Source organism: Polypterus senegalus, chromosome 12, assembly GCF_016835505.1.
Source record: "Polypterus senegalus isolate Bchr_013 chromosome 12, ASM1683550v1, whole genome shotgun sequence".
NCBI lineage: Eukaryota > Metazoa > Chordata > Cladistia > Polypteriformes > Polypteridae > Polypterus > Polypterus senegalus.
Window position 1 is genome coordinate 101,154,081 of NC_053165.1, and position 26,769 is coordinate 101,180,849.

General features: G+C 37.0%; 1 protein-coding gene across 1 annotated transcript in view; it reads right to left on the reverse strand.

Moving 5' to 3' along the window:
* Positions 1 to 1,205: 1,205 nt before the first annotated feature.
* unc45a (unc-45 myosin chaperone A) overlaps positions 1,206 to 26,769 on the reverse strand; it is a 33,044-nt gene continuing 7,480 nt past the window's right edge. Inside the window, exons 6-20 of the mRNA XM_039773041.1 lie at positions 25,691 to 25,858; positions 25,133 to 25,301; positions 22,819 to 22,989; positions 21,128 to 21,299; positions 18,489 to 18,789; positions 16,440 to 16,534; positions 15,966 to 16,107; positions 15,596 to 15,736; positions 12,688 to 12,815; positions 12,420 to 12,486; positions 12,014 to 12,127; positions 11,348 to 11,463; positions 7,008 to 7,125; positions 2,708 to 2,863; positions 1,206 to 2,074 (exon numbers count right to left, since the gene is read on the reverse strand). Coding sequence (XP_039628975.1) covers positions 1,811 to 2,074; positions 2,708 to 2,863; positions 7,008 to 7,125; positions 11,348 to 11,463; positions 12,014 to 12,127; positions 12,420 to 12,486; positions 12,688 to 12,815; positions 15,596 to 15,736; positions 15,966 to 16,107; positions 16,440 to 16,534; positions 18,489 to 18,789; positions 21,128 to 21,299; positions 22,819 to 22,989; positions 25,133 to 25,301; positions 25,691 to 25,858 — 2,322 coding nt within the window. The 3' untranslated portion in view covers positions 1,206 to 1,810. The remainder of the gene's footprint in view (positions 2,075 to 2,707; positions 2,864 to 7,007; positions 7,126 to 11,347; positions 11,464 to 12,013; positions 12,128 to 12,419; positions 12,487 to 12,687; positions 12,816 to 15,595; positions 15,737 to 15,965; positions 16,108 to 16,439; positions 16,535 to 18,488; positions 18,790 to 21,127; positions 21,300 to 22,818; positions 22,990 to 25,132; positions 25,302 to 25,690; positions 25,859 to 26,769) is intronic.

Sequence of the window (26,769 nt, forward strand, 5' to 3'; positions counted from 1 at the left end):
TGATAATCGTGTCATTAAAATGCTGCAATAAACCTACATGTTACTATAAGTGACAGTTTTGTAGTAGAGAATTTAATGTTTAAATACATTGTCCTTAAGACGTAATTTGTTGCCATTATAGAAACCTTTGGATATCGTGGGTGAATGTTATGTTTAACAGAAGATCAACACTGAGAGCAAGTAACATTACAAAAACAAAATTACATTAATTTCTACGGAAAAGAAACTCAACCCAGATGTGAACTGTTTGTTTTGAGTACATTTGTCTTGGCAAAGCAGATGCCACTGAACAACTTAAAAGAGTGCAACATATACAAGAATACCTATGTGAACGCTGGCCCTGGCACAGACAGACGGACAACATATTTTGCTCCCAACACACTGTTTATTTACACTATGTACAGTATAAAACGTCTCGTGCACTCACACACCCCAGTGCCTCCAGCACTTATTCCCCCAAGTCCAGGGCCCACAGTCCTTGTGCCTTCCTGGCCGCCTCCCGTCCTCTCTCTCTCTAGTTCCGTCTGCTTCCTCCCGACTTCCACCGCTGACTGGAGAGAGGCGGCCCCTTTTATGGGGAGCCGGATGGGCTCCAGCTGCTTCCCGGCACTTAACGGTGGCCACACCCCTGTGTGGCGGAAGTGCCGGCTGCGCACCCGGAAGCCGTCCGTGTCTCCCTGGTCGTCTTCACCCCGGCACTTCCTGGTGTGGCGGAAGTGCCGGGCTCCCGGAATAAACAGGCACTGGGGCGCCGCCTGGCGGTGGCCACGGGTCCCTACAGGGCTGGGCTTCCAAGCCCTGTACCCGAGGCCCCCTGCATAACCAGGACGGATGCCCCCACTCGGTCTGGAGGAGGCACTCGCCCTCCTCTGGTCCTCCAAAGCGTCCCGGCCGGGCTCCAGCCCCAGCAGAGGACCGTACGGGATAAACCGGCATCGGGGCTCCACCTGGCGGTGACCACGGGCCCCTACAGGGTAGGGCTTCCATGCCCTCGACCCGTGGCTGCCAACAGAACCAGGACGGACGCCCCCTCGCGGTCTGGAGGAGGCACAAGCCCTCCTCACGTCCTCCTGGGCGTCCCGTCACCTAATAAAGAGTGCAGAATGCATAAAGGCTTCAAAAGGTTATACTTGAAATAAAGAAGCCTAAAAGCATTCTAGATCTTACCCAACATATTCCAAAAAAAATAAAACTGCAAATAAATGGCAAGGATTCAAAGGTGTTTTTTATTGTGTACACAGCAGCATCATGATAATTGTGGAGTGAATTATGCAAATATGTATTTAATAAGGTTTTGTCTCATTTGTGGAAGTGCAAATAGAATGACTTGATTAATGGAATGTGTAAATTTAAATAACGGTACAATAAAAAAAAGTTCATTTCTGCTTTTAGCACAGGAGGCAAAGTCAAGTTGAAAAGGCAGTCAAGTAATCGTGAAGCAGATACTCTGCTTCGTCACCAGACATTATATTAATGATGGACTAAGGATTACAAAAAGCTTTATACAAAGAGGTTGTTCACGTCTTTTCCATGTTCTTCACAAAACTGACAAGAGAAAGACACTGTAAGTATAATGCTGTTTACAGTAGTTAGGAAAATGAAAACATCTTATTTTGAAAAACAGACTAAAACAAATGTGGTAATCATTTTCAAACTGATGTCTAGTTACCATCTCCCTTAATGCCACCAGCATTTTCCTTCCATGATAATACTGTGGACTTGAACCAAGAATATATATTCTGAAAACAAACTGGATTAGTCTGAATTATGTGCACCCACACACACATTTTCACATCTAAATGAAGTTCAGTTACTCTGCAGTATTGGGCTTTATCAGTCCATAGTCTATAGCTATCTGTAGACACTGCTTTGCTGCTCTAGACGCTTGACTTTGCTTAGCGTGATCATCTTTGGCCAGGACAGAAAGAATTTCCAGCACTTCACTCTCAATTAGACGCTTAGCTAGGTCGTGCTCAGCCTGCATCATATTCATTGTTATCACTGTGCCACGATGCTGCAGGTCCACACTGTCACTAAGGAGCAGAGCCTGCAGAATTTCTAGCCAGTGTGTTGTCTGGAAAAAAATGTTTGAACAATAAGGAGAAATTGTGATTGAAGAGTCACAGATTAAAGGACTACTAGTTTTGTAGTCAAAGGAATGAAAAACATAAAAAAAAAAATGACACTACATTAAAAAATAATCATAGATAATGCTGAGCTTTGGACAGGGTGTACTCAAATTAATCATCCAATTTACCCAATAAAGCCTTTAAATTTAACTGCATATCCTGTCATGGAATTAACAACAAAATAAAAGAATACACATGATATCAGACAATACCTATAAGTGCATTTTTATCATATTAGTGTACACATTGGTAATTACTTACATTTAGCAGTGTATACCAGTCAGTGCAAAAGAAATTATAATAATAAAAAGAAACACGGTATTTAAACAAGGCTGAAGTTGAAATTCTTATTAATAAGGTAAAGGATTCCTGGCATGCTTAATTTTGTAGGATGGTCTGGCACAATTAAAAGGGTGCTTGGCAAAAAAGATAGCTTTTTATAAGGTTAAGACTGGAATAGTCCTGTCTTTAGTGAAAGGAAGATTATTTAGAATCCTATTTATTCTCTCTCAGAAAAGACCTTGTGAGGGACACAGTATAAAATACTGAGTGAACGAGGGTGTACTTTACAAACTTACTGCGTCTGGGATTCTCGAACAGAGCGGAGGCTGCAATGATGTCAGCATTGCTAGAGTCCCAGAAGCTGCTTTCCGTAGCTTCTCATCATCCTCACCACTGTACAAAACCAGGAGCTTTAGCCTGTCATTTCCTGTAGCAGCAAACATGTCTTGTACCTATAAAGAATATTCAATCAGAGATGGACAAGTACCACATTAATAACAAGTTTAAACATTTACAATGATTGCAGGCCATTCAGCCATTAACAGAACTTCAATTCAAACTGAACTAGTGTTTCTGTAACAATACCTAGTTATATTTTAATTCTGCTGCCTGAGCCATGGTCCAATCCAAACAGTCTACATTTGCTTCCTGTCAAATACAAAGTCATTGTCAAATCTCTCTTATAGACTTATGAAGATATGTGTTCCCACACTCCCTCTTTTCTGCTTACACCACACAAATCTATCAGAGAGTTGAGATCTTGTGATGCCGCCCTTTTTCCATCCATTCATCTATTTTTAAACACGCAGTGAAGCTGGAGCTTATCCTAGCAGGCACAAGGCAGGAAAAGTCCATGATCAGGCCACCAGTCCATCACAGGAAAAACACACACACACCTCAGGGTCAATTTAGCAACACCAATTCACCTAACCAGCTTGTCTTTGTAGTGTCTTTAGGAAACTGCAGCACCCAGGGAAAACCCAGACAGACATGGGGAGAACATGGTGAGACAGCAGTGCTACCATTGCATCACAGTACTGCCTGCTGCCCTTTTTATTATTCCAAGTCTGTTCTGCAACTACTGGAAAACATTCATCTGTCTCAACATTCAAATAGAGGCTTAAACCCCACTAAGGCCTTCATGGACTTTTTAAATGAAGGAGCTTTATTTATACATTTCAGCTCTCTCTGCTGTTTCGAATAACGCTATTCTCACTACCTCACTGTTTATATTCATTTGGCCTGTTACATCCCATCTTTTGATGTTAACTTCATCTACTAGCCTGTAATACTTGAGATATATATTTGTTCTACTTTTTACCCTATCTTGCAGCTTTATGCTATACCTATACCTTACTTGCACATCTTCTTCGGTGAAATAGGGTTGCCAGACATCCCTCATATACAAGGCATGTCCCATATTTGATAATTTTGTCTCCTGTCCTGTACTGACCTTTCAGGGACACCCAAATGTCCCGTATTTAGTTCATTTTCAAATTTCATAAGAAAAATATATTTTTACTACCTTCTTACGATACTTAGCTGTAACTTTATAAGTAATTATACTTTCTTTCCTCAGATTCTCTTGATGAAAATAACCCAAATGTAATGAGGAAGCTGCCTGTTTGCAACTTGTTCAGTTGCTATGGTTGGCCAAGGACAGCGACACTCTTACCGGTTTGCTCTCTAGCCGCGCTGCTGTGCAGTTCTGGATCAGCATTGCAACATTCAGTGACTGTCAACAAAGTGTGTTGTTACTACTTGCCACGGCCCACTTTTTTCTAACTGTCTGCATTAAATAATAATAATATTTCTCTGTTGTCTGTATTAAATAAATGTTTTCAAATGAAAAATGAAATGGATGCTCAAGTCAACAGCACAGTAAAATCCTGCTTTTTCCATCTAAGGCGAATTGCCAAACTCAAGCCTATTCTTTCTAACCACCTCCTGGAATCAGTAATTCATGCATTCATTACGTCCCGGCTCGACTACTCTAATTCCTGCCTTTTTGGTATCAGTAAAGCCACTCTTTCTAGACTCCAACTGGCTCAAAATGCGGCTGCAAGGCTTCTAACTGGAAGTAGCAGAATCCAACACATTTCACCGATTTTAAAAACCCAGCACTGGCTGCCAGTTAGATTCAGAATCGATTATAAGATTCTCCTCCTAACCTATAAGGCATTAAACGGTCTAGCCCCCGCCTATTTGAGTGTCTTGCTCCATTGTCACAATCCCCCTCGTGTTCTTAGATCTGCAGATCAGTTGCTCCTAACCGTTCCCAAGGCACGTTTTGAAGCTCGTGGTGAAAGGGCTTTCTCCGTCTGTGCACTCAGGCTCTGGAACTCCCTGCCCTTAGTGGTTAGGCAAGCCGCTTCAGTCGCTACATTCAAATCTCGCCTAAAAATGCACTTCTTCACATTGGCTTTTAATTCTTAACCGGTTTCATTTTCCACTTGCCTTTTGCTATTTTCTCTATTTTATTTGGTCCCCTGACCTGTTTTTAGTATCTCTGTTTTAATTCTCTCTTAATTTTGCTTTTAGTCCTGCTTGTTGTAACTGTACAGCGCTTCGGTCAGTTGTAATGCTGTGTTTTTAAGCGCTCAACAAATAAATATGGTATGGTAAATGATTTCATTCATTTAGTCAGTCAGTCATTGCCCAACCTGCTATATCCTACACAGGGTCACGGGGGTCTGCTGGAGCCAATCCCAGCCAGCACAGGGTGCAAGGCAGGAACAAACCCCGGGCAGGGCGCCAGCCCACCGCAGGCCACACACACACACACACACCAAGCACACACACTAGGGACAATTTAGGATCACCAATGCAATTAACCGGAGCACCCGGAGGAAACCCACGCAGACACGGGGAGAACATGTAAACTCCACGCAGGGAGGACACAGGAAGTGAACCCGGGTCTCCTTACTGTGAGGCAGCAGTGCTACCATTGCGCCGACTGAATTTTTTTTTGCTTGTATTAAGTAATTTTAAAATGATTTTACTTTTGTTTTCCTCATAACCCACTAAAATCCTTGCTTTGTGTTTTTAACTTACAGTTTGTCTCTACTTCTTTATAATATATTGGTCTTGGTGTGTAGGGGGCATGTTTAAATTTATATACTGTATATAGTAATATAGAGAGAGATTTTAAGAGTTTCCTGTATTTCTAATTTTCTAGTCTGGCAACCCTAAGGTGAGATAATTAGATAATTAGTATTCCATCATGCTTAAGATACTGAATACCAATGCAAATTACATTGGCTACCCTTAGGTCAAAAAAGAGATCTCAATGATTTTTAAACATAGCTGATTTTTGCAGAACATTTGTCAGCATTGAAAGTGATAAAGATTGGGCAATTATGGACTAAAATGCAAAATTATTCTCATAAATGTCTGCAGCTCGATTCAAGTTGCAAAGAAAAGGGCAAGGAACTCTGTATTATTTGATGGCAAGTGTTAATATAAAGTAGAAGTGGAAAGCATCATCTATCAAGATCTTTATAGAGAGAAATACTGTGGGCAGATTGCAGCACACAAGCTTCTCATTATTTCTAAAAAATATATTTTTGCAAAAAAATATATAAATAAATCGGTGGATTTGCTTTTTTGAGCACATCAATTATATAATTTATATTATATTATATAATATTACATATTATATATTCTACTCATTTTTTTTTTATATATGTGATAATGCACTGACCAGAGACATCTTCCAATTTCGTTGTACCTGTGACAATGACAATAAAGATCATTCATTCATCATCTGGTCTAATGAACTATTCTTCAAACAGGATTCAACAAATTAAAAAAAAAAGTTTCTTGCTGTAATGGGTTGTGGTGGCTCTGTTATGATATGGATGCAATTTCCACACATGGTATAATTTAATTAATTTCCTTAAAGTACAGCATAATTTTCAATAAGCACAATATGATCACAATTCTTCAGTAATCACATACATCCTATGGGGATGAAAACAGAATCTATCCTAACCACACGGCACCAGATCTGACATATAAACCATATACCATCCAACTCAGATCTTATGTCTAAAGCAGATTCCAATACCACATTTTGCACCACCATTATAAAAAATTCTCTTGAAAGAAATAGTAATTTTCATGAAAGAATGGTGTCATCTCTATAAATAACGGTGTAGTCACGTCTAGAAAGTACACTATGCTGCCCTGAAAGCCACTCTGACAGATCTAGAAACATCAATTTATACTGATGTTTTCTTTATTTTTAGTTAGTTGACTATAGTCTTTGTCCTGCTTGAGATGTCACCAGGTTTTGGTCCTTTGTCATGAATTTTTTGGTTCCACTTTTAGATGTAAGAGATACAAATGGATACAATGCATTCTGCACTGCATCATCCAAACCTCTAAGCTACTTGTTGCACCCTTGTCTACCAGTTGTTTTCAAACATCAATACAGTAATAATTCAATGACAAAGTTTAACAGTTATACAATTAAATACTAATTTCATACACTAATTATAAGGCTCCAGTGGATATTTAAAAGTACCAAAACATACCCATCTTCCTTAAGAATTTAACTTCCCTTGACAGAATAACCCACTGTTTGCTTCTTACCTCTTTGCAAAGCACCATATTGCACATGCACTCTGTGGCAGCCGTACGTATCATTTCATGATCTTCAAACATATAGCCCTCTATTTTGGGCACTGCTTTCTCCTTAACTATTTTCTGCCTGCAAGTACACAAAACAGACAATGTTCATTTAATTTTAATTAGGAAAGCTTGAGAAAGTTTAATCTTTTTTACTTTTATATTTGCATCTATAAAAATAAATACTGTATGAACCTCGGCCCAGTCACTGCCTTTACGAAGTTGGCAGATTCCCCACATGTCTGTGTAGGCTTTTCTCTGGGTGCGCCTATTTTCTACCCACATCTAAAGACACGCATATTAAGATTACTGGTGACAATAAATTGGCAGTGGACGTCTGAGTGAGGGAAACCTGTAGTAAATAGGTGTCCTGCTCAGGGCTGACTCCTGCCTTGCTTTGATTTCTGAATTCAAGCACAAATGTACTCAAAACTGGTCAGTGAGGAATGAGTAACACTGAATATTTTTAATTCACAATAACAAAACCTATTGATCTGTTCTTCCTGCCACTTCAAGTTAGGTTTTGCTTTATAAGGTTAGGTAGAAATTTGAAAATGAACATAAACTCTTAATGTAATGTTCTAATGTTCTTTGAGGCTTTATCTGTAAAGATAGAATTCCCGTAGGAAAGAATTTTGTATTTTGTTGAGGCAGAGCACTTGCAAAGGAATGCTCCTGGCTATTAGCGCTCTAAAAGTGAAAACTATACTTTAGCACCAATAATATGTCTGATGGCAAAAGTAAAAGACTGCTGGTGAACCTTGGCAAAATGTGCTCTAGTCATCATTAAATTTCCCTCTTCTCAACTATTAGACGTTTAAACTCCCCTTGCTTCGTCTATCATATATTTAGCTTATGTCTATTTTTTTATTGATATACTAGGGGGCTTCGCTCGCCAACCCCCCATCATGTGTTATGCTCCAGCCACTTCGCGTCTCTGTCGCTCGCATATGTGGATTTAATTTTCACCAAACAACAAATTGGGAAGAAACACTACTTTTCCCTGATGGCAACACAAATTAGACGATCTACAAGTCTCCGACTTAAAGTTTAAATCCAAGCAACATATTCGATCTCTTTTCGCTGTTCTATTATTTCACTGAGTAATAATTTCCATTTGTTTGCGCTAATGTGATCTTTACTATCATTTTTTTTTGAGACTTTTGAATTTTAGTACTTTCATTATCTCTAACCTACTCTGCATGTGTATCGCGCCAACGTTCTTGAACTTCTTTACGACATTCTACTTTGCCATTTGCTCTTTCTTTCTTTTATTGCTGGCCCCGGGCGTGGTTAAGTCTCTTGGCACAAAGTCTCGTCTCGCAAGACGTGAAAGTATCTCTCTGAAAAAGTCAGGTCTCATCCCAGGCTAAAAAGTCTAGTCCCAGGATTTTTTTATATAATAGAGAAATTATTATCTTCAAATAAAGTATAAATAATTAAAGTAGGTACCATTTGTCATTTAGCTCAGAGCAAAGTGAAGAAATTATATCCATCATGAGGACCTGGAAAATATTGCTGGAGACAGGATTTCCTGGTCTGTAGCACTCAACACACTGTCATTGTAAGCCTCATCTAGACATGGAAATGGAAACTAAAATGAACTAGTCGCCTCTTACTCTCCATGATTTTTGTTTGATTTGCAAATTTCTTTCCACTCAGCACAATCCTTTTATATACCTGTTAAGTATTAAAAACTTGCTTTGTGCATTATAACCTTCAGTAGCATAGCAGGAAACAATTCTGTGACCATCATATCAAAATCAGACAAGCCTATTCATATAATAAAAACCCTCCATACTGTTGAGCTATAAAGGATTGAAGAGTTTAATATAAAGATTTAATGAAAAAGTCTGATTCTGTAACTAGGCTGCTTTTTTTCATGACTCCTTGTTTCATAATAAAGTTCATTAACACTTTGCTTTCTTACATAATACTGGGCCACCGATCAGCGCCCATCCATTTTTCATATTTTCAAGTCATACATTTAATGCTTATTATCTAAAACACCTACATTTTATAGTGATTTGAGTACTTGCTATTAAAATTTCACAGGTTTTCTTTCCCGTTTTTTATATAATGTAAGGGAAATCAGTTCATAGAATACCTTCAAAGTCTACAGTGTTCTTCAAACCACTATAGTATGCCTAAAAGTCTATTTTCCCTTGAATATTAATCACTATCTTTATTCTTTTCTTTATTCTCTTTATCTCTAAATTCAACAGAACCAAATAGTATTTTTTCTTAACCATTTATTGCCTCAAATATTATACTGAGGTGCGGCTCAGAAAATAGCCAGTATCGCACACAATGAAAAAATGCAAGCAGGTGGTATCACTACTAGATTATGAATGTCTCATTCCAAAATACCAAAAACCTTAAAGATTGAACCTGCAACGCCTGAGACTGCATTTTAGTTTTAAGTAATGTATATTTTATATAATTAAACTATAATCAACAATGCTACTTTCAGTATTAAAAAAATATTTAATTTTATTTAAAACTACTGTAAGGGGAATAAAAAATCAGAAGTGGTCTCTCTTAGACTTTCTCATATATACTCTCAGATATGGGGTTCGACATTTGAGGAGTGAACCGCAAGACAATGATTATACTTTTATATTATGTACATTAAAGAACCATCAACAACAAATCAAATTAAATTAATAATATATTGAACATTTATTATAGAAGTAAAATCGGACTCTGCAGCTGCATGACTAAAAGGTAAAGTACCACTTTCGGTTAGCGGAAATTGACCAAAAGTTGGTAGAAATCTACAGTTTGTACCTAATACTTGTGTGCAAAATTTGGTTGACCTAAGTGAAAGTGTACTCAAGTTATCGTGTTTACACACAGACATAATTCCAAAAATGATATTTTCAGTGTAAAACAAAATCATCAAAATCTCGAAATGGAATTTTTGGAGGATTCCGATACTTTCCCTATATTTCGTATAGGAGAAAGTCAGGGAGGTTTAAAACACTGAGATTCATCAAAATCTCGGCATCGAATTGTTGGACAATTATGATATTTTCCCTATACTTCATAAATGAGAAAGTAAAAACATGCATTTATGAACTGTGCGACACTATTATTGTTTTAAAGTGAGAAAATCAAATCATTTGTTCATGTTTTTTTAAAAAGAGAACCTATTCTGCTATCACAGGAATCGACTCTGGATAGTGTGTCAGTTAATCAGAGTATGCCCACATGTCCACTAACTAACACTGGACTAACATCAAATTACTAGTTAACCTAACCTGCACATCTTTTGGATACAGGTGGAAAATTCCAGGACTTGATGAAAAACTCACCCCAGTGACTATACTTCAATTTAAATCTGTCCTCCTCAAACTGTGAGGCGGCACCACTGCTGCACCATCATTGCTATGCTGCCCAAATTAAGAAAATATTCAGGATTTTCTTTTATTAATGATTCATATGATCTATGAAAGATGATCATATAATAGATGGCCTTTCCCACTATTAACGTGAGATCTTCTGTACGGTATCTGATAGTAACAGCACACTACCTATAATTTATGGGCCAGTTGCTATTGCAAAGTAAAAATTAAAAAATGCATGAAATTGTGCATAAGACTGCTAGTTCAGGTTTATCTAGTGACACTCTTTGTAACCCAGGTCAGACCCACCTGTACACTAATAATAAACTTAACATTTTTTAAAAAAAAAGAATCGATATTCCCAATAATATAATGCATAAAACATGCCAGTTTGTTACCTGTGAATCTGAACTGGAAATGCAGGTTAAAAAATGTATGCAAGTAATTCTTTGGTAGGATTTAGAGAGGTCTTTGTTGATGCATTCAGTGTGATACTAAGTCAAATTTAGGGTTAGATACATGATTGCTGTTTATCCTCCCGTTTAAATTCACAATTCCTGCAGCTTGTGATTATTTTTTACTACACATATCCAGACAACTCAAGTCATGGTCTCACATTTTTAACAGCCTGACAGGTCAAGCTTGACCAACCTATAACCAACAAGGCTAACATAATAGAAGTTAAATTGCTCATATTGTCTTAGTGCACATTAAATGCAAGGTCTACTAAGGATATTTTGCCTTATAATGGAATGTTCATTTTGCTTTCTTCTTAGTATGCCTCACACAGCAAGGTTACACTCTATATATGTAGATGATATTAACAAAAATGTTTAATACTAGAAATAGATTTCCATGATAAATGCAGAATATGGATGGCTAAAGAACTCTGATAATAAAAATGTAACAATGTACATAAAATTTAAATGCAGCATCTAGAAACACTTGGTGACTGACCTGACTCGTTCATTTATGCCAGCAAGGTTTGTAAGTGCCATGAGAGCTTCAAAGTTCTGTAGTGCAGTGCAGTCGAGTGCCAATAAGCTGACAAGTGGCCGAACCACTTCGTAAATCTGGAAAAAATGTAAAATCACACGGAAACAACTGGTAAATTCACAACAGGAAATATGTATTTAAAATAGATTAAGGTCATGCATGCATGTGAGTGAACAATAACAGTATCTCTGTATAAATATTTGTTTTAATTACCCACTGTTTGAATATAAAGCCTATTTGAAAAGACTCATTCAATTGTACACAAACCATTTTAGGATAAAACAATTACGTCACAAACTGAAAATGGTCAAGGCAGTCTTCTGTCTATTTTTAGTTGTAATCATCAGCATTTTGATAAATGAACAATCTTTATTCTGTATTGTCAAATCAGATTGTTTTACTTTATTCTATGCATTTGTTTATACATCATATGTACAGTGGGTGTGTGTGTGTGCATAAGAAAATCTTGTGTCTAGCTTTTCAAGAGGCAAAATATTCCCAAAATTCCTACAACTTTAAGCAGTAAAATTAATTTATTTGTAAGCCGCAAGTACAGAATTAAAAAGACCTTACTGCTCAATATGTACTGTACTTTGTGCTTTACTGGCAGCAATAAAAATATCTTACTCTTTCCCCTGGAAATGCTATTTCAGGATTTGATGTGATGGCAATCTTTGCCAATGCTTGTGCTGCTTTTGTCTTCCCAACATCTATTCCTTCTGTGGCCAAAGGAATCAAAGCCTGCCAGGCAGAAACATTGTTTAGTAAAGAAATAAACTCTTAAAACAAAATACTAATTGGAAATCAGAATCAGATAAAGCAAAAATACTGTTTTTTTTTTTTAAAGGGTAGAAAATGTACCTGTTTGATTATAACTGCTTTTTTTATTAGGTACTTGAAAAACTGGATGGTCAGTCAGTATAGGCCAGCTGGTCTTCTTCTTTACAATCACTTCCGTGCATTAATAGTTTGTAATACGCTCATAGAAATTAATATTAAGATATTGAATAAAATCATAAAGAAGATCTCTAACCTTGCCAGCACCTTGGGCAACCACTAGACCCCTGTCTTCAGGTTTCTCCACTAGAGCCAAAAACACCCTGTGGGAAAAATAGGTCAAATTACTAATCTAGAACTTTATGCTTGAGAAACATTTGTGTAAAATATGTGTTTGATTAACGGTAGATGCAACAAAGACTGCCATGTGGTTACTTCAATTAACATTCCTTTTTGGCTACACATTTGCTCTCCCTTTTAGGCCTTTAATTCAAAAGGTGAGCTGTCTCCCAGAAGCTGCTTACCTTGCAATGCACTCTTTACAAGCATCAGTGAGAGCAGGACTCTCTTGTTTCACCATACATACGAGTGCAGACACAACTCCAGCCTCCAAGAGCTTTGTGATGCGTTTTTCCACAAAACATGACGCATCCTACAATATAAGAAGTATGTGTCAAAATTCAATCATTTACACAGCCTATATTTGTATGTGCTATAGCCATTTAGAATTGAAATTCTAGTGAACAAATGACCAGTGTTGTTAAAAAGCACAAGACTACTTTGTGACAACTGTAAAATATAAATAATTCATTATTTAATGCAAGTGCTATTACCAAGAAATAAAAGTCAGTATACTGCTATTAAATGAATTAAACTGGGGAAACAATATTTTATTTAAGTAACTACTTTATGGTGCACATACATAGAAAGAAATTAAACCAAGATTTATATGGGCCTTTTTGCTTTTGACTCTGTATTACAATAAACAGGTTAAGAAAACCAAGAAAAGTGAGTGAGGTAAAATAAAATAAAAAAGCAGATGCTGAATTAAGTTATGCACACCAAATGTTATGTTCACAATTAGTAATGTATATCCATCACTGTGGTCATCCAAACAACAAGAAAACTGAGTAAAAACTATTTTAAATGTTTTTAATAAAAATTAAAGATTTTAAAATACTTTGACAAATAATTCCAAATGATACCCATGTCTCTCTATTATAAAAGAAAAGACGACACAAGACTATTTTCAACAGATTTTTTTCCAAGTCCCACAAGATGAGACTATTGCCAAGAGATATGTTCAAGTCCCGCCCTCCTCTCAAACATTTGCGGTTAACGGCCCACTCCCACGATCCTCTCACCTCTCATTTGTGTGAATGCTTTTGTCAGACACAGTGCGCTCTCAGCTCTTATAAATTTTTACATTTTCCTCACTTCAAGTTCTCAATAATAGAAGACTTATTATGTCCAAATCTTAATGAAGAATTTTATCCCAAAGGGTTATCAAAAGAAGAAATGAGTACACAGGCAATCCTAGCACCAAGAAACGATGAAGTCAAACGAATTAACGCAAAAATTGTCAATCAGTTACACGACAAATTGGTTAAATGCGTATCAATAGACTATGTGCGGAAGATGAAAACATTAACTTACAATATCACATAGAATATCTACAACTATTAATACCATCCGGTCTTCCACCGGCCGAATTACTGTTGAAAGAAGGATATACCGTAATGTTATTGCGTAATTTATGCATGAGAGATGGGCTATACAATAGGACAAGATTAGCTGTATTCAAAATTGGTCGAACAATTCTGACATGTAAAATTTTACCAGGCGACAAGAAAGGTAATGTAGTACATCTTCCGTGGATAACATTAGACACCAAAGGAGATCTTGATATGCCATTCGTATTCAAAAGTTTATAGTTTCCAATTATAATAGCTTAGAACAGCTTTTGCTATGACAATTAAAAAAGTCAGTTTATTTATTAGACAGAAGAAATGATATTCACTCACGGGCAGTTATACGTTGCTTTGTCACAATGTAACTCCAAACACGAATCAAAATTCAAAGAGATATTGATGAAAAGTTAGTTCCAAATATTGTTTTTACTGAAGTTTTACAGTAAAAGTGTAAGTTTAAAAAGTATTTGCATGTTACTTTCAAAGCCAAACAGAATGAAAATGTATAACACAACGAATACCTCTAACACAACATGAAACATAATTTTCTTTGAATTTATTAAGTTTTACTATGTTTTACTATGGTTAATTACTCGCTGTAATGTAAAATAGTTAGGTCTATAATTCCCATGAAAATAACAATCTTTAAATTGTACATCCGCTTCCCCATACGCGAAGTGGCTAGCGCGTAGCGCCCGCATGGGGGTTGCCGAGCGAAGCAAGCAGGGGGCAGAGCCCCCTAGTTTAGTTAAAAAAAAAAAATCAAATGACAGCTGATAAAAGTGTTAATATATAAGAAAATTAGCTTACTTTTCAAGCTTTGACAAGTCATTGCTTCAATAATGTGATTATTCACAGAAACACAATAAAATGCAATGTAGACCACTATTCCAATTAGAGAAATTGGGATTCTGGCCTCTTAGAAACCTGATTAACAGAGTTAGATTACTCTATGAAAAATCAGATTATATGGCCAGGTAAACCTTTAATTGGGTTACTGTTAAGGATTTCGTACTCTGTGCATGTCCATTGCACTCTGACAGTCTGCGCATGTATTTACTTTGCACACGATTTTAGAAGTCATAGGTAGAAGTGTCCACAAAATAGGTTTCAAGAGGGGAAATGTTTGTGCGATCAGATTATTCCTTCTCTTGGCTGAAATTGTCTTTGTCAGTATTTCAGAAATCACTACATTTGTGTTGATGAGCTAAAACTGAGCAGCTGAGTAACATGTTAACAGTAATGTGTGTTAAGTAGTCTCTTAGTTTCTTAAAGTACTAAGTGACCTAATGCAATACTTATCTTATTGAAGTAAAAATATCTGCGTTATTATTATTATTATTATTCCAGTAACACTGGGCCTAAGGCAAGAAGCACACATACTGGGTCAGCCCTTTGCAGGGCTCAATCACATAACCAAGCAGAAAAGAGTCTGCTTCTTGTAATCTAGTAACAGAAACCTATAAATAAAGCATCAATTTGACTAAAAATATTTTAAAAACACAGGAAAGTTATCAGAGGCGTCATACTTATTTTCTGATTCATGGTGCCCAAAGATAATGTTTAACTCTTTTTTGTGCAGTTTACTGGTATTGGAGCATTTTGACAAAGGAGAACTATAGAGGATTACTTGTGCACATAATGATCAACGTTTAAGAAATCAGGATTCTGCCTTAACCAAGTTATTCACCTTAACTCAATTATGTACAGTATGTGCATGTAAACACACTGGTTGTCTTACCTTGGGGTGCTCCTCAGGAACATGCTGCTTAGCGTATTTTGCCAGTTCCACTAGCTGTGGGTCAGGCTTCTCTGTGTCATAACTATTCGTACAGTTCACTAGCGTTGATCCAACAGCAAACAACACAGTCTTGTCCTCGGACTATCAAACATATATTTAAACAGCAGGTCTTTTAGCAAGTCTACATAACTTTTTTACTAATAAGACTTCTCATGAGACAAAAAATAAATCTATCACTTTGTTTTTCTTAAGTAAAATATATACAGTCTGATATTTACAATCAACATAATGAAATATTCAATACAGTATAAATGAACAGGATACTGTCAAATTTGGTAATAAATTAGACTGATGAAGAAGCCTTGGGTACCTTGGCAAGCTGGAACATGGCCTGCAGAGCTTGCTTATCCTCTACGAGTTCCTCCTTGACATCAGCATCAAAAGTCAGATAAGCAAGGCCCTCCACAGCCCACCGACGAGAACTTGGTGGCATTGAATCGTTGCATAACCACCTAGGGAGATAACATGACCTTTTTAGCTCAAAGACAAACGATTTTTAGAATGAAATAAGTTTTCATGTAGGATCTTTTTTTTTTTTTAAACAAAACCAATGTCTATATAATGAAAATATATTTTGTGTATTACACACATTGTGTATAAAAATAATTGTATTATCAATTCTCAATTAAAACATTATATTTGGTGTAGAAGTAAAACTACAAAATATGAATAAAGAATAATTTACATCAGCAAACTACATATTGTAAGTTTCTATAACAAAATGGGACCTGGACACCTGCACAATATTGCTAGAACTGTGTACATACTAGCGAGAAACACTCACTTGCGGCACTGTTTGGCCAATTTAAGAGTTGATCCTTCAGCAAACTGCTTCATGCTGAAATCTGTGCCTCCTGCAGATCCCAGTTTACATAATCCCTGAAAAATAAAAAACACCAAATTTTTCAAAAGAATTCTTAGCTATGATTTAAGTACTTAATGGCCTAAATGTTACTTCTTAAACAAAAATGTAAACAAGTATAGGTATTTTGAAGGAATTCCAGTATACAGTATCTCCATATATGAAGTAGCATTTAATAAAATTATGGGGAAAATAGCATTTTTTTGGCACTTTCGATACCTGAAGTCTTGTTTTTTTCCTGGAAAACTATGACCTGCTTCCTGCAAGTAAAGGATAAACAGCTGCCCCAACTATGGGAATTCAAATTCCATAGGGTTTTGTTCACAAGTATGCATAGAAGTGATTGAGATTGATCAAAAAAATCAGTGCAGCAATTGGCAGCTTTGTAAACACTGTATTTAACCATAATGGTGGACCAGTTTTTCTCCATACCCAGCTTCATCTTTGGTCACAAGCTTTAGGTAATAACTGAAAGAATGGGATCATGAACACAAAAAGCAGCCAAAATTAAGTTTCCAATTGGTTATTAAGCTCAGCATTATGGGAGGAACATCATGTAGAACCATTGCATCTTTAAAAGTGAGAGTAATAAGTCAAGATAGTTAGACCATGTAGTTAGAATGCCTCATGAGTACCACTCTTAGAGCAGAGCTAGACATAGCCCTATGGGAGAGACGACCAGTGGCGAGACATAGTGGAGAGGTTCTTGGCTGGTCTATGGTGGCCAAATTATATATACAGTATATATATACACAGTATATATAATATATATATATATATATATATATATATATATATATATATATATACATACAGTACATATATTTCTATATATATATATATATATATATACTGTATACATATACATATATATATTCATATATATATACACATATACATAAATATATATATATATATGTGTATATATATCACTATATCTATATCTCATGTCACACGTCCGATTGGGAGTCAACCAAAAGGACCAGCAAACACCAATTCTACACCAGGCCAGGGGGCGGCGGGTTGCACTGAACCTCTCTCTGTTCTTTCTGCAGACCAAGCACGAGAAACCCTGCCTGTATTCGAGTACGCTTTGAAGACGTCACTTCCTGTCCTGGCCCCGAGGATGTCACTCCTTTTGAACCACCTAGAAAAACCCCTCATCTTCCAAACTTGATCTGTTCTCTTTCAGACTCTAACCTGAACACACTGTATGCAAATTTAAGCCTTTTGCAACCATGGAAACTATACAGATGACTGCCCCTAACCTTAGTTGTGTGCCAGGCTATTTCTTCACAATATATATTATTACAATTATCACAATATTATATATAGAGTATATATACAGCCTGTAGGTCCGCCGAGGCTGAAACACTTGTCACGTACTCTTTGCATTATTTGACAGTAAAACTATGCAACATTCCATGATCTGCTTCTCGCAACTGAAGAGAGCACCGTGGCGGATGTTTGTTGAATGGAAGACCAACCACCAGGGTTACCTGGTAGGTAACCACCCACACAACTCACGTCGGGACTCGGACTACAAATGCAATGGCAATGAATGTAATTATTCTGGACCTACAGACTGTCAAATAAATGAACCACACGCCGTAGCACAGCGTAAAGGGGCTTCGTCTCTGACGCTGACGTCCGAGGTTCGATCCCCGAGAGGGGAGCAGTAGAGTGTGTGCGCCTGATGAGCCCAAATGAGGGCGAAACACATGTCGTGTACTCTTTGCATTATTTGACAGCAAAACTATGCAACATATATATATATATATATATATATATATATACTGTATATATATATATATATATATGTGTGTGTGTGTGTATATATATATATAAAAAACTTATAACTTAAGACTTTATTTAACAAGTACATGTTATTATAATTACTAAAAGTATCTTTGTAAATATTAGCTGTAAAGTTAACTAGGAATAGAATAAAATATTACATAACTGGCTCACCACCAGTGCACGAACACGAATCCGGTCATTTTCACTTCTCTTGTAGAGATCTTTAAGCAATGCTACTCCATTGGCAGTAATGAAGGATGCTCTCTTAGCCTTGCCAGAGGCATGGATCAAGGCCTCAACTGCCACCTGCTGATGTAATTCTATGTTAGAACCACATAGCGTAATGACAGTATTCATGACCCCTGTGAGTTCCAAAGCCCGATTTCCTACTTCACTTGGGCCCTGCAGAAGAACTGAAATTGTCTGGATTGCATGTAGCTTGTCAGTTAGATCCTCAGATTCAAAGTGTGACCTGCCAAAAAAATTAATGTAATATAAAAAATTACCAGCATTATTATTTCTACCTGCAATTCACATCACAGAGTCTGTAATGTATTCAGTCAAAGCAATATTATAGGATACTCTGCAAAGCATTTAATATCAGAAAACATAGCAGCCCACATTATTACAATGCTGGAATGGTATCGGCAATGAACACAAAAAATAAATAAATAAATAAATAAAATAAAAATATATATATATATATATATATATATATATATATATATATATATATATATATACATACATACATACATACATACATACATACATACATACATACATATATATATATATATATATACATACATACATACATACATACATACATACATACATACATACATACATACATACATACATATACAGTGGTGTGAAAAACTATTTGCCCCCTTCCTGATTTCTTATTCTTTTGCATGTTTGTCACACAAAATGTTTCTGATCATCAAACACATTTAACCATTAGTCAAATATAACACAAGTAAACACAAAATGCAGTTTTTAAATGATGGTTTTATTATTTAGGGAGAAAAAATCGAAACCTACATGGCCCTGTGTGAAAAGTAATTGCCCCTTGTTAAAAATAACCTAACTGTGGTGTATCACACCTGAGTTCAATTTCCATAGCCACCCCAGGCCTGATTGCTGCCACACCTGTTTCAATCAAGAAATCACTTCAATAGGAGCTGCCTGACACAGAGAAGTAGACCAAAAGCACCTCAAAAGCTAGACATCATGCCAAGATCCAAAGAAATTCAGGAACAAATGAGAACAGAAGTAATTGAGATCTATCAGTCTGGTAAAGGTTATAAAGCCATTTCTAAAGCTTTGGGATTCCAGCGAACCACAGTGAGAGCCATTATCCACAAATGGCAAAAACATGGAACAGTGGTGAACCTTCCCAGGAGTGGCCGGCCGACCAAAATTACCCCAAGAGCGCCGAGACGACTCATCCGAGAGGTCACAAAAGACCCCAGGACAACGTCTAAAGAACTGCAGGGCTCACTTGCCTCAATTAAGGTCAGTGTTCACGACTCCAACATAAGAAAGAGACTGGGCAAAAACGGCCTGCATGGCAGATTTCCAAGACGCAAACCACTGTTAAGCAAAAGAACATTAGGGCTCGTCTCAATTTTGCTAAGAAAAATCTCAATGATTGCCAAGACTTTTGGGAAAATACCTTGTGGACTGATGAGACAAAAGTTGAACTTTTTGGAATGCAAATGTCCCGTTACATCTGGCGTAAAAGGAACACAGCATTTCAGAAAAAGAACATCATACCAACAGTAAAATATGGTGGTGGTAGTGTGATGGTCTGGGGTTGTTTTGCTGCTTCAGGACCCTGGAAGGCTTGCTGTGATAGATGGAACCATGAATTCTACTGTCTACCAAAAAATCCTGAAGGAGAATGTCCGCCATCTGTTCGTCAACTCAAGCTGAAGCGATCTTGGGTGCTGCAACAGGACAATGACCTAAAACACACCAGCAAATCCACCTCTGAATGGCTGAAGAAAAACAAAATGAAGACTTTGGAGTAGCCTAGTCAAAGTCCTGACCTGAATCCAATTGAGATGCTATGGCATGACCTTAAAAAGGCGGTTCATGCTAGAAAACCCTCAAATAAAGCTGAATTACAACAATTCTGCAAAGATGAGCGGGCCAAAATTCCTCCAGAGCGCTGTAAAAGACTGATTGCAAGTTATCGCAAACGCTTGATTGCAGTTATTGCTGCTAAGGGTGGCCCAACCAGTTATTAGGTTCAGGGGGCAATTACTATTTCACACAGGGCCATGTAGGTTTGGATTTTTTCTCCCTAAATAATAAAAACCATCATTTAAAAACTGCATTTTGTGTTTACTTGTGTTATATTTGACTAATGGTTAAATGTGTTTGATGATCAGAAACATTTTGTGTGACAAACATGCAAAAGAATAAGAAATCAGGAAGGGGCAAATAGTTTTTCACACCACTGTATATATATATATATATATATATATATATATATATATATATATATATACATACATATATATATATATATATATATAAAATATCATATACACCATGGAAAAATACTTGACGTTAGGTAGAATTATAGAATTCTTTGGCAAACACTACTTAATTGTATACATCAATTAAACTAAACTGTGAAATATAAAAGTTAGGACTTCTTAAACAAAAATGCTTCATGTCTTTATTCTCAACCAAAAATATAAAGTCAAATAAATATATTACTAATGTATATTATATTTAAATCAAAAGTCAGAGCAGTTCAAAGAGGAGACTTTTTATGATGCATACTCTCTTACTTTATGTAATCCTCACATAGACGATTAAAGTTCTCTCTCTCAGCATCACATTTTAGGTCATCATACATCTTGGTAAGTAGCACAGAGCAACTCATGTGTGTGCTATCTGTCAAAGGTGGTCCATCTGTTACCCCTGACACTGTGCCAGCTACCTCCAAGATTTTGTTTAATCCTGAGGAAAGAACAAATATAAATATATGGCAGATTCTCTTTTGCTATATTGTTGACTTCATAAATGATGCGTCTTTTTTGATAAGCTAAATAGACTAAATGCCCATCTTGAATGTGTTGAGGTTAGAATTTACATGTAGACTTTACTCAGAACATAAGTTTGACAAATGAGAGGAGACCATTTTTTTTTTTCAAGCTTGTATGGATGGCTGACAGCTAAGTGCCCCAGTACCTCAACCAGACACCCTTCAAAGGCACTCAAGGTCTCCGCCCCATCACACAGCTCAGCAGCACGACTTCAACTCCACAATATCTCTATATTATAAAAAAAAAATCTTGGAAGGAAATGAGACTTTTTTTTCCTGCGACGAGACGTGATCTTTTGAAGAGAGACAGAGACACTTCATGTCCCGCAAGACAGTCAAGTCACATCATACTTACAACCTTTGGAAGCAAGTCCTGTGAGACGGTGACTTTTGCAAGTCCCGCCCTGCTTACAACCATTCTGAAACAAGACCACAGTCATCTAACCTCTCAGTTGTTGGAATGCTTTTGGCAGACACTCTTCCTGTGCTTTCAGCTCACACCCGGGGCCGGAAAAAGACAAAGTAGAGTGTCATAAAGAATTCAAAAATGTTGGCACGATGCACATGCAGAGCAGGTTAGAGATAGTGGAAGCAGGAAAATTCTAAAATCTCAAGAAAATGGTAGTAAAGATCGCATTAGCGCAAACAAAGAGAATTTGTTTCTCGGTGAAATAACGGAACATCGAAAAGAGATTGAATAGTGTTTGAGGATGTCTGGGGGAGAAGAGAGACAAGGCAGTGAAACAAAAGGACAGCTGCTGTACAGGCTTTTAAACGTTCGAAGCACAGCACGAAATTCAGATCACATGGCACTGCAGCAGCAGCAAGCCAGCAGTTAATCGAGTAATGAGGAGGTAAAAAAAAAAGAAAGAAAAAAACTGCATTTGTTTCCCATTGTATCACCGTTTAAGAGGGGTTTCAGAGGAGTGACTGCATCTCCTTGGGATGCATTCAGCCCCCCCTCTTCACAACGGCGCATAACACGGGTGGGTTCAGGTATAGGGGAAGGGGTTGGAGAGCGATCAGGGGGCTCTATATATATATATATATATATATATATATATATATATATATATATATATATATATATATATATATATATATTTTTTTTTTTTTTCTGTCACCCAATAAAGTGTTAGCATCTCACAATGAAACTGGATGAGATCTTTAAGGCTTACTAAAACAATAAATGTATCATAAAGTATACAATAAAACCCAAAGTCTTTATTAATGATGTGTTATGCAATAGTTAAATGACTAGCAGGTGCACTTTGGGTAGCTCCAATTTAAAGTGTTGTCATTGGTGCCTTATAAATCCTATTGGCATCAAACAAAACATTTGTAAAGATCCTGTCACACAGTAGTATCTGACTAATAGATGTATCTACAGCAGGTAGCCCTTCAAGAATAAGTAGATTTCTAAAAAACACATACCATGATCAATGACCCAAAGAGTGAGAGCATTGTTGGGATCCTTCTGTGATTTCCGGGGAACATGCTTAACGAGCAAGTTAAGAGCATTATCTCGGCCTGATCCTGAGACAGTTCTCTTTGTCAAGACATCCAAGATATGTTTCAACATAGATCGAAGTTCCCGTGAAGGCTCTATATTAGGAGAAATACAGTAGTTTTTGGGTTAAAGAAATACACACCACTTCTCTTTATTAACTCCCAAAGAAGGCCTCACAACATTTAACATAACATTTAATTTCTACAACTAACCCTGCTTCTTAATTAGCTTTCTTACCAGTCATGTCTTTTCTTAGAATAGAGCAAAAAAGGTGTTGTTTTGGATTGTTTTCTAGTTTTCAGTTTGAGACCAATGTTGGGGGTGACTCGTTTAAAAACGTTTTTTAACACACATTTCTTTAAAGTAACAGGTAATGTAACACAAAACTTAATTTTCCACCACTCCAAAAAAAAAAATATATATACTGTGTTATTTTGCAGAAGTATGCCCTCTTTTTGCCAAGAATTTGGCTGCTGTTTTTGGGAGTAAAGCCTGCTTTATACTCGACAGGTCTACATTAGTCACAAGGATAGCACAGCAAAAATGATGTAAATTGTGGAGATGTGCCCCTTCATTGTGTTTTCATCACATGCTGCACATGAAATTTTCCTAACTACACGACAAAGCAGATGTGGTGCCCTTTGGAAGGAAAGGAGCACACTGTGGAAACCCACCAGGAAAACATGCAAACTCCAAACAAGGAACACCAGCGACGTGACTCCCTGTGAGACAGCAGCGCAACCGCTCTGCCACTGTGTCACCCCCATGTATGTAATTATTAACAGTATTCATTATTTAAACGAAATTAACGATTTATCTGTAAAATGTAACATACATACTTTAATGCATTTCATCATGAAAGTGATATCAAGTATACATCTAAGGATTCTAAAATGTGCAGACAGTTGGAATATTGTACATTCAATATGTTCTGTGTGGTGATCTATTGCTGTTTGCCGCTGCTGTCAGGTCAGGAGGAAGCCCCAGAAATAAAAGACAGCATATAAGATGGTATGTGAGACTTTTAAAATGTATTGTGTCATTACCATTGGGAATATACGACGCTTGAATATAAAAGCACCACAAAGACATCTGTATGTCGGCATTTTGCATCACCACACTGAACTATTCATCAAACATCGAAGCGCGTACAACGATCCCGTAGGATCTGCATAGTGACTTTCTGTCACATGTAGATAGTAAACAGAGACTCTGAGGTCACGTTCCGACTTTTATCACACTGTGCCCCTCAACTTTTTGCTGGTACTGCAACTCGCGCACGTGTCGCGTTAATTTCTGAGGACCTGCTCAGACGATGCGTCAAATGAACGCTGGGAACGCGTGGCAGCCATGACGCGTGCACATACGCATTCTAAGCGTGAAGTATAAATGAGCCCTAAGGGCTCTGCAGGAAGTGAAAACAATTCAGGGTAATCAGGTGTGGTAAAACATGTTCTCAGGTAATAAAAAATGGGATAGTACTGCACTTATTAAAGTGGTAACTTGCAGGACGTCAATTAAAAAACTCTAGTCTGTTAAGAGGCAGTACACAGTCCCATACTGGAAAGACTGGAATCACCCATTTAAATCAAGACTATATGCAAGCTGTCTCACAAACCCAGCCGAATAAGAGTAACTGAAGGCTCAAAGATGCAGGAAGAGAAGGATCCAGTAGAAGAAGTTTTAATTTGGTGGTGTTCTAGTTAAAAAAAGAAAAAAAAGCCATACTTTACCCCCAAAACGTTGATATGAGGCTTGGCTAGAAGCAAGCCTAAGGGGGGAATTTAAAGAGAGAGTGCTTGGTGGTACTTTCAGTGAAAAAATGGGCAAACCATCCCACCAGACATTAAAGGCACTCTAAGAAGAGAAAGAGGGGCAGGGGGCTTGGCTTTAGAAAGAAGATGAGTGCTTGGTGGAAGTTTCAGGTAGACAAGTGGGCAAACTAACTCACCACATGCTATCTGAGAGAAAAAGACTTGTAGAAATAGAAGCGGTGGGATTTTGGTTTGTCCAGTTTACTTTGGTATTGTGCGTTTTGCCTTGTTTCTTGTATGTAAAACTGTCAGTCATTATACTGTAACATTCCAAAATTAGGACCAAATTAATTACCTCCATGGTACATTAAACACAACTTTCATCAAACAAATTCTTAAAATTAGACAAGTTTTCCTGTAGCAAAAACCAATGGGCAACCAAAAAAAATCACTTATGTTGGACAAGTGGTATGAGGGTACTCACCCAACACAACAGCTTCTTCTTTTCCACGTACTTCCTTGCTCATACCTTCCATCAGTGCTTCGAGCATGACTTGAAGGAGATGGCAGACTGCAAGTGAGACCTGTTCAGCCCCACATCCCATCACACTGCAAAGCCGATCCATACCCAGTTCATTTACAATAACCATAGTCTATAAAAAAAGATGCATAAATAGGCACACCAATAAAAATGTGATAAACAACGACCTGCTGACGAGTGCTGAACTACGCTGGAATTCTACAAACATCTTAACAGTAATGCCTTAAGAAGATAGTAAATTGTATCAAAACACAGCAACAATCTGGACAGCATATAAGTGTGATACTGAAATAAACATTTTCATTCAAGAAGATTATTGTGGTCAGGAAAAAAAAATGCCAAACCCGTTAATTCATTCATATTTAAAATTATTCATTGGACTTAATGCTGCTTTCCAAATTTTAAAACATTCTAAAAGATGAGATTAAAAAAAATAATGGAACACACTTCTCTTCCAAAATCAACCTTTTTTTAATCATGAAATAACAGTGTGCCCCTCACCCTGGACTGGTGTCCACTGCACAGCCCTACCAGCGTCCGAACAGCTGGCAGCACCATCTCTTCCTTTCCAGAATCCAGCAGTCTCTGCAGAAGTTGCACACCATCATTGCGAAAGATCTGCTCTGCCCCTGCATCCTCTCTGGACAGGACTACTAGATTTTGTGCTGCCTTGACAAGAAAAAAAATGAATAAATAAAAGACAGAGATGTATAATTTCTATGACAGATATTTAACAAAGATTAAAAAAACAAGATCAGCATGTGTGAAACAGAACTCAAGAGGAATATAATGTTTTCTTGAAGAAATAATGTGAAGTATTTGGTGCCTGTGATTTTGTTCACAATCTTGGGATGCTGTTTTGTGCAGCTTGAAAGTGATTTTACCAAAAAAGTGTCTCTGCTCAGCTTACAATTATGACAAAAAAGGCAGCAGAAATAAGTTTGAAAACTTCCTAACTTCAAAACAGAGAATCTTCTTGTATATTGAGTGATGCATTAAAATTGCTCTCTTGTTAAGTAAGAGTGTTTTCTCAAGAATGTATTCTATTTTCTGAGTTGCTACTTGTTAAAATAATTGTTTTCATTACTATGTGGTCTGACAGGTATGATATTTTATTTGTTTCATAATCCATATTTAGGATATAGACTTTATACTACACAATTAAGTGTTACTAGCTAAAGCTTCAAACTACTGGGATCATCAAAGAATTCGAAGGACAGTGATTTTATTTTGCCATACTGATTTTCACACCATGTTAGCTAGATTTCTATTTTGTGCTAAATAGTTAACAGCCACAGTACACCTCCAGTCATCTATGTGTGTTTCTCACTTGTACACCTTATATGAGGATTCTATCCACATCATAACATTGTGAAAACAGAAGACAGTAGTACGCATCTGCAGTAAAACATTATTTCCAAGTTTGTTTTACTCTGACAAAGATATGTCTTAAGCAGAGAATGTATGTTTTGTGGACATATTCAAAAAAGCTTGGTTTTAAAGCGTGGTCTACTGCTTTTTTTGCCAAAATTGTATGCCACACAGGGGGATGTTTTTGGTTTTTTTGTAATGAATACCTA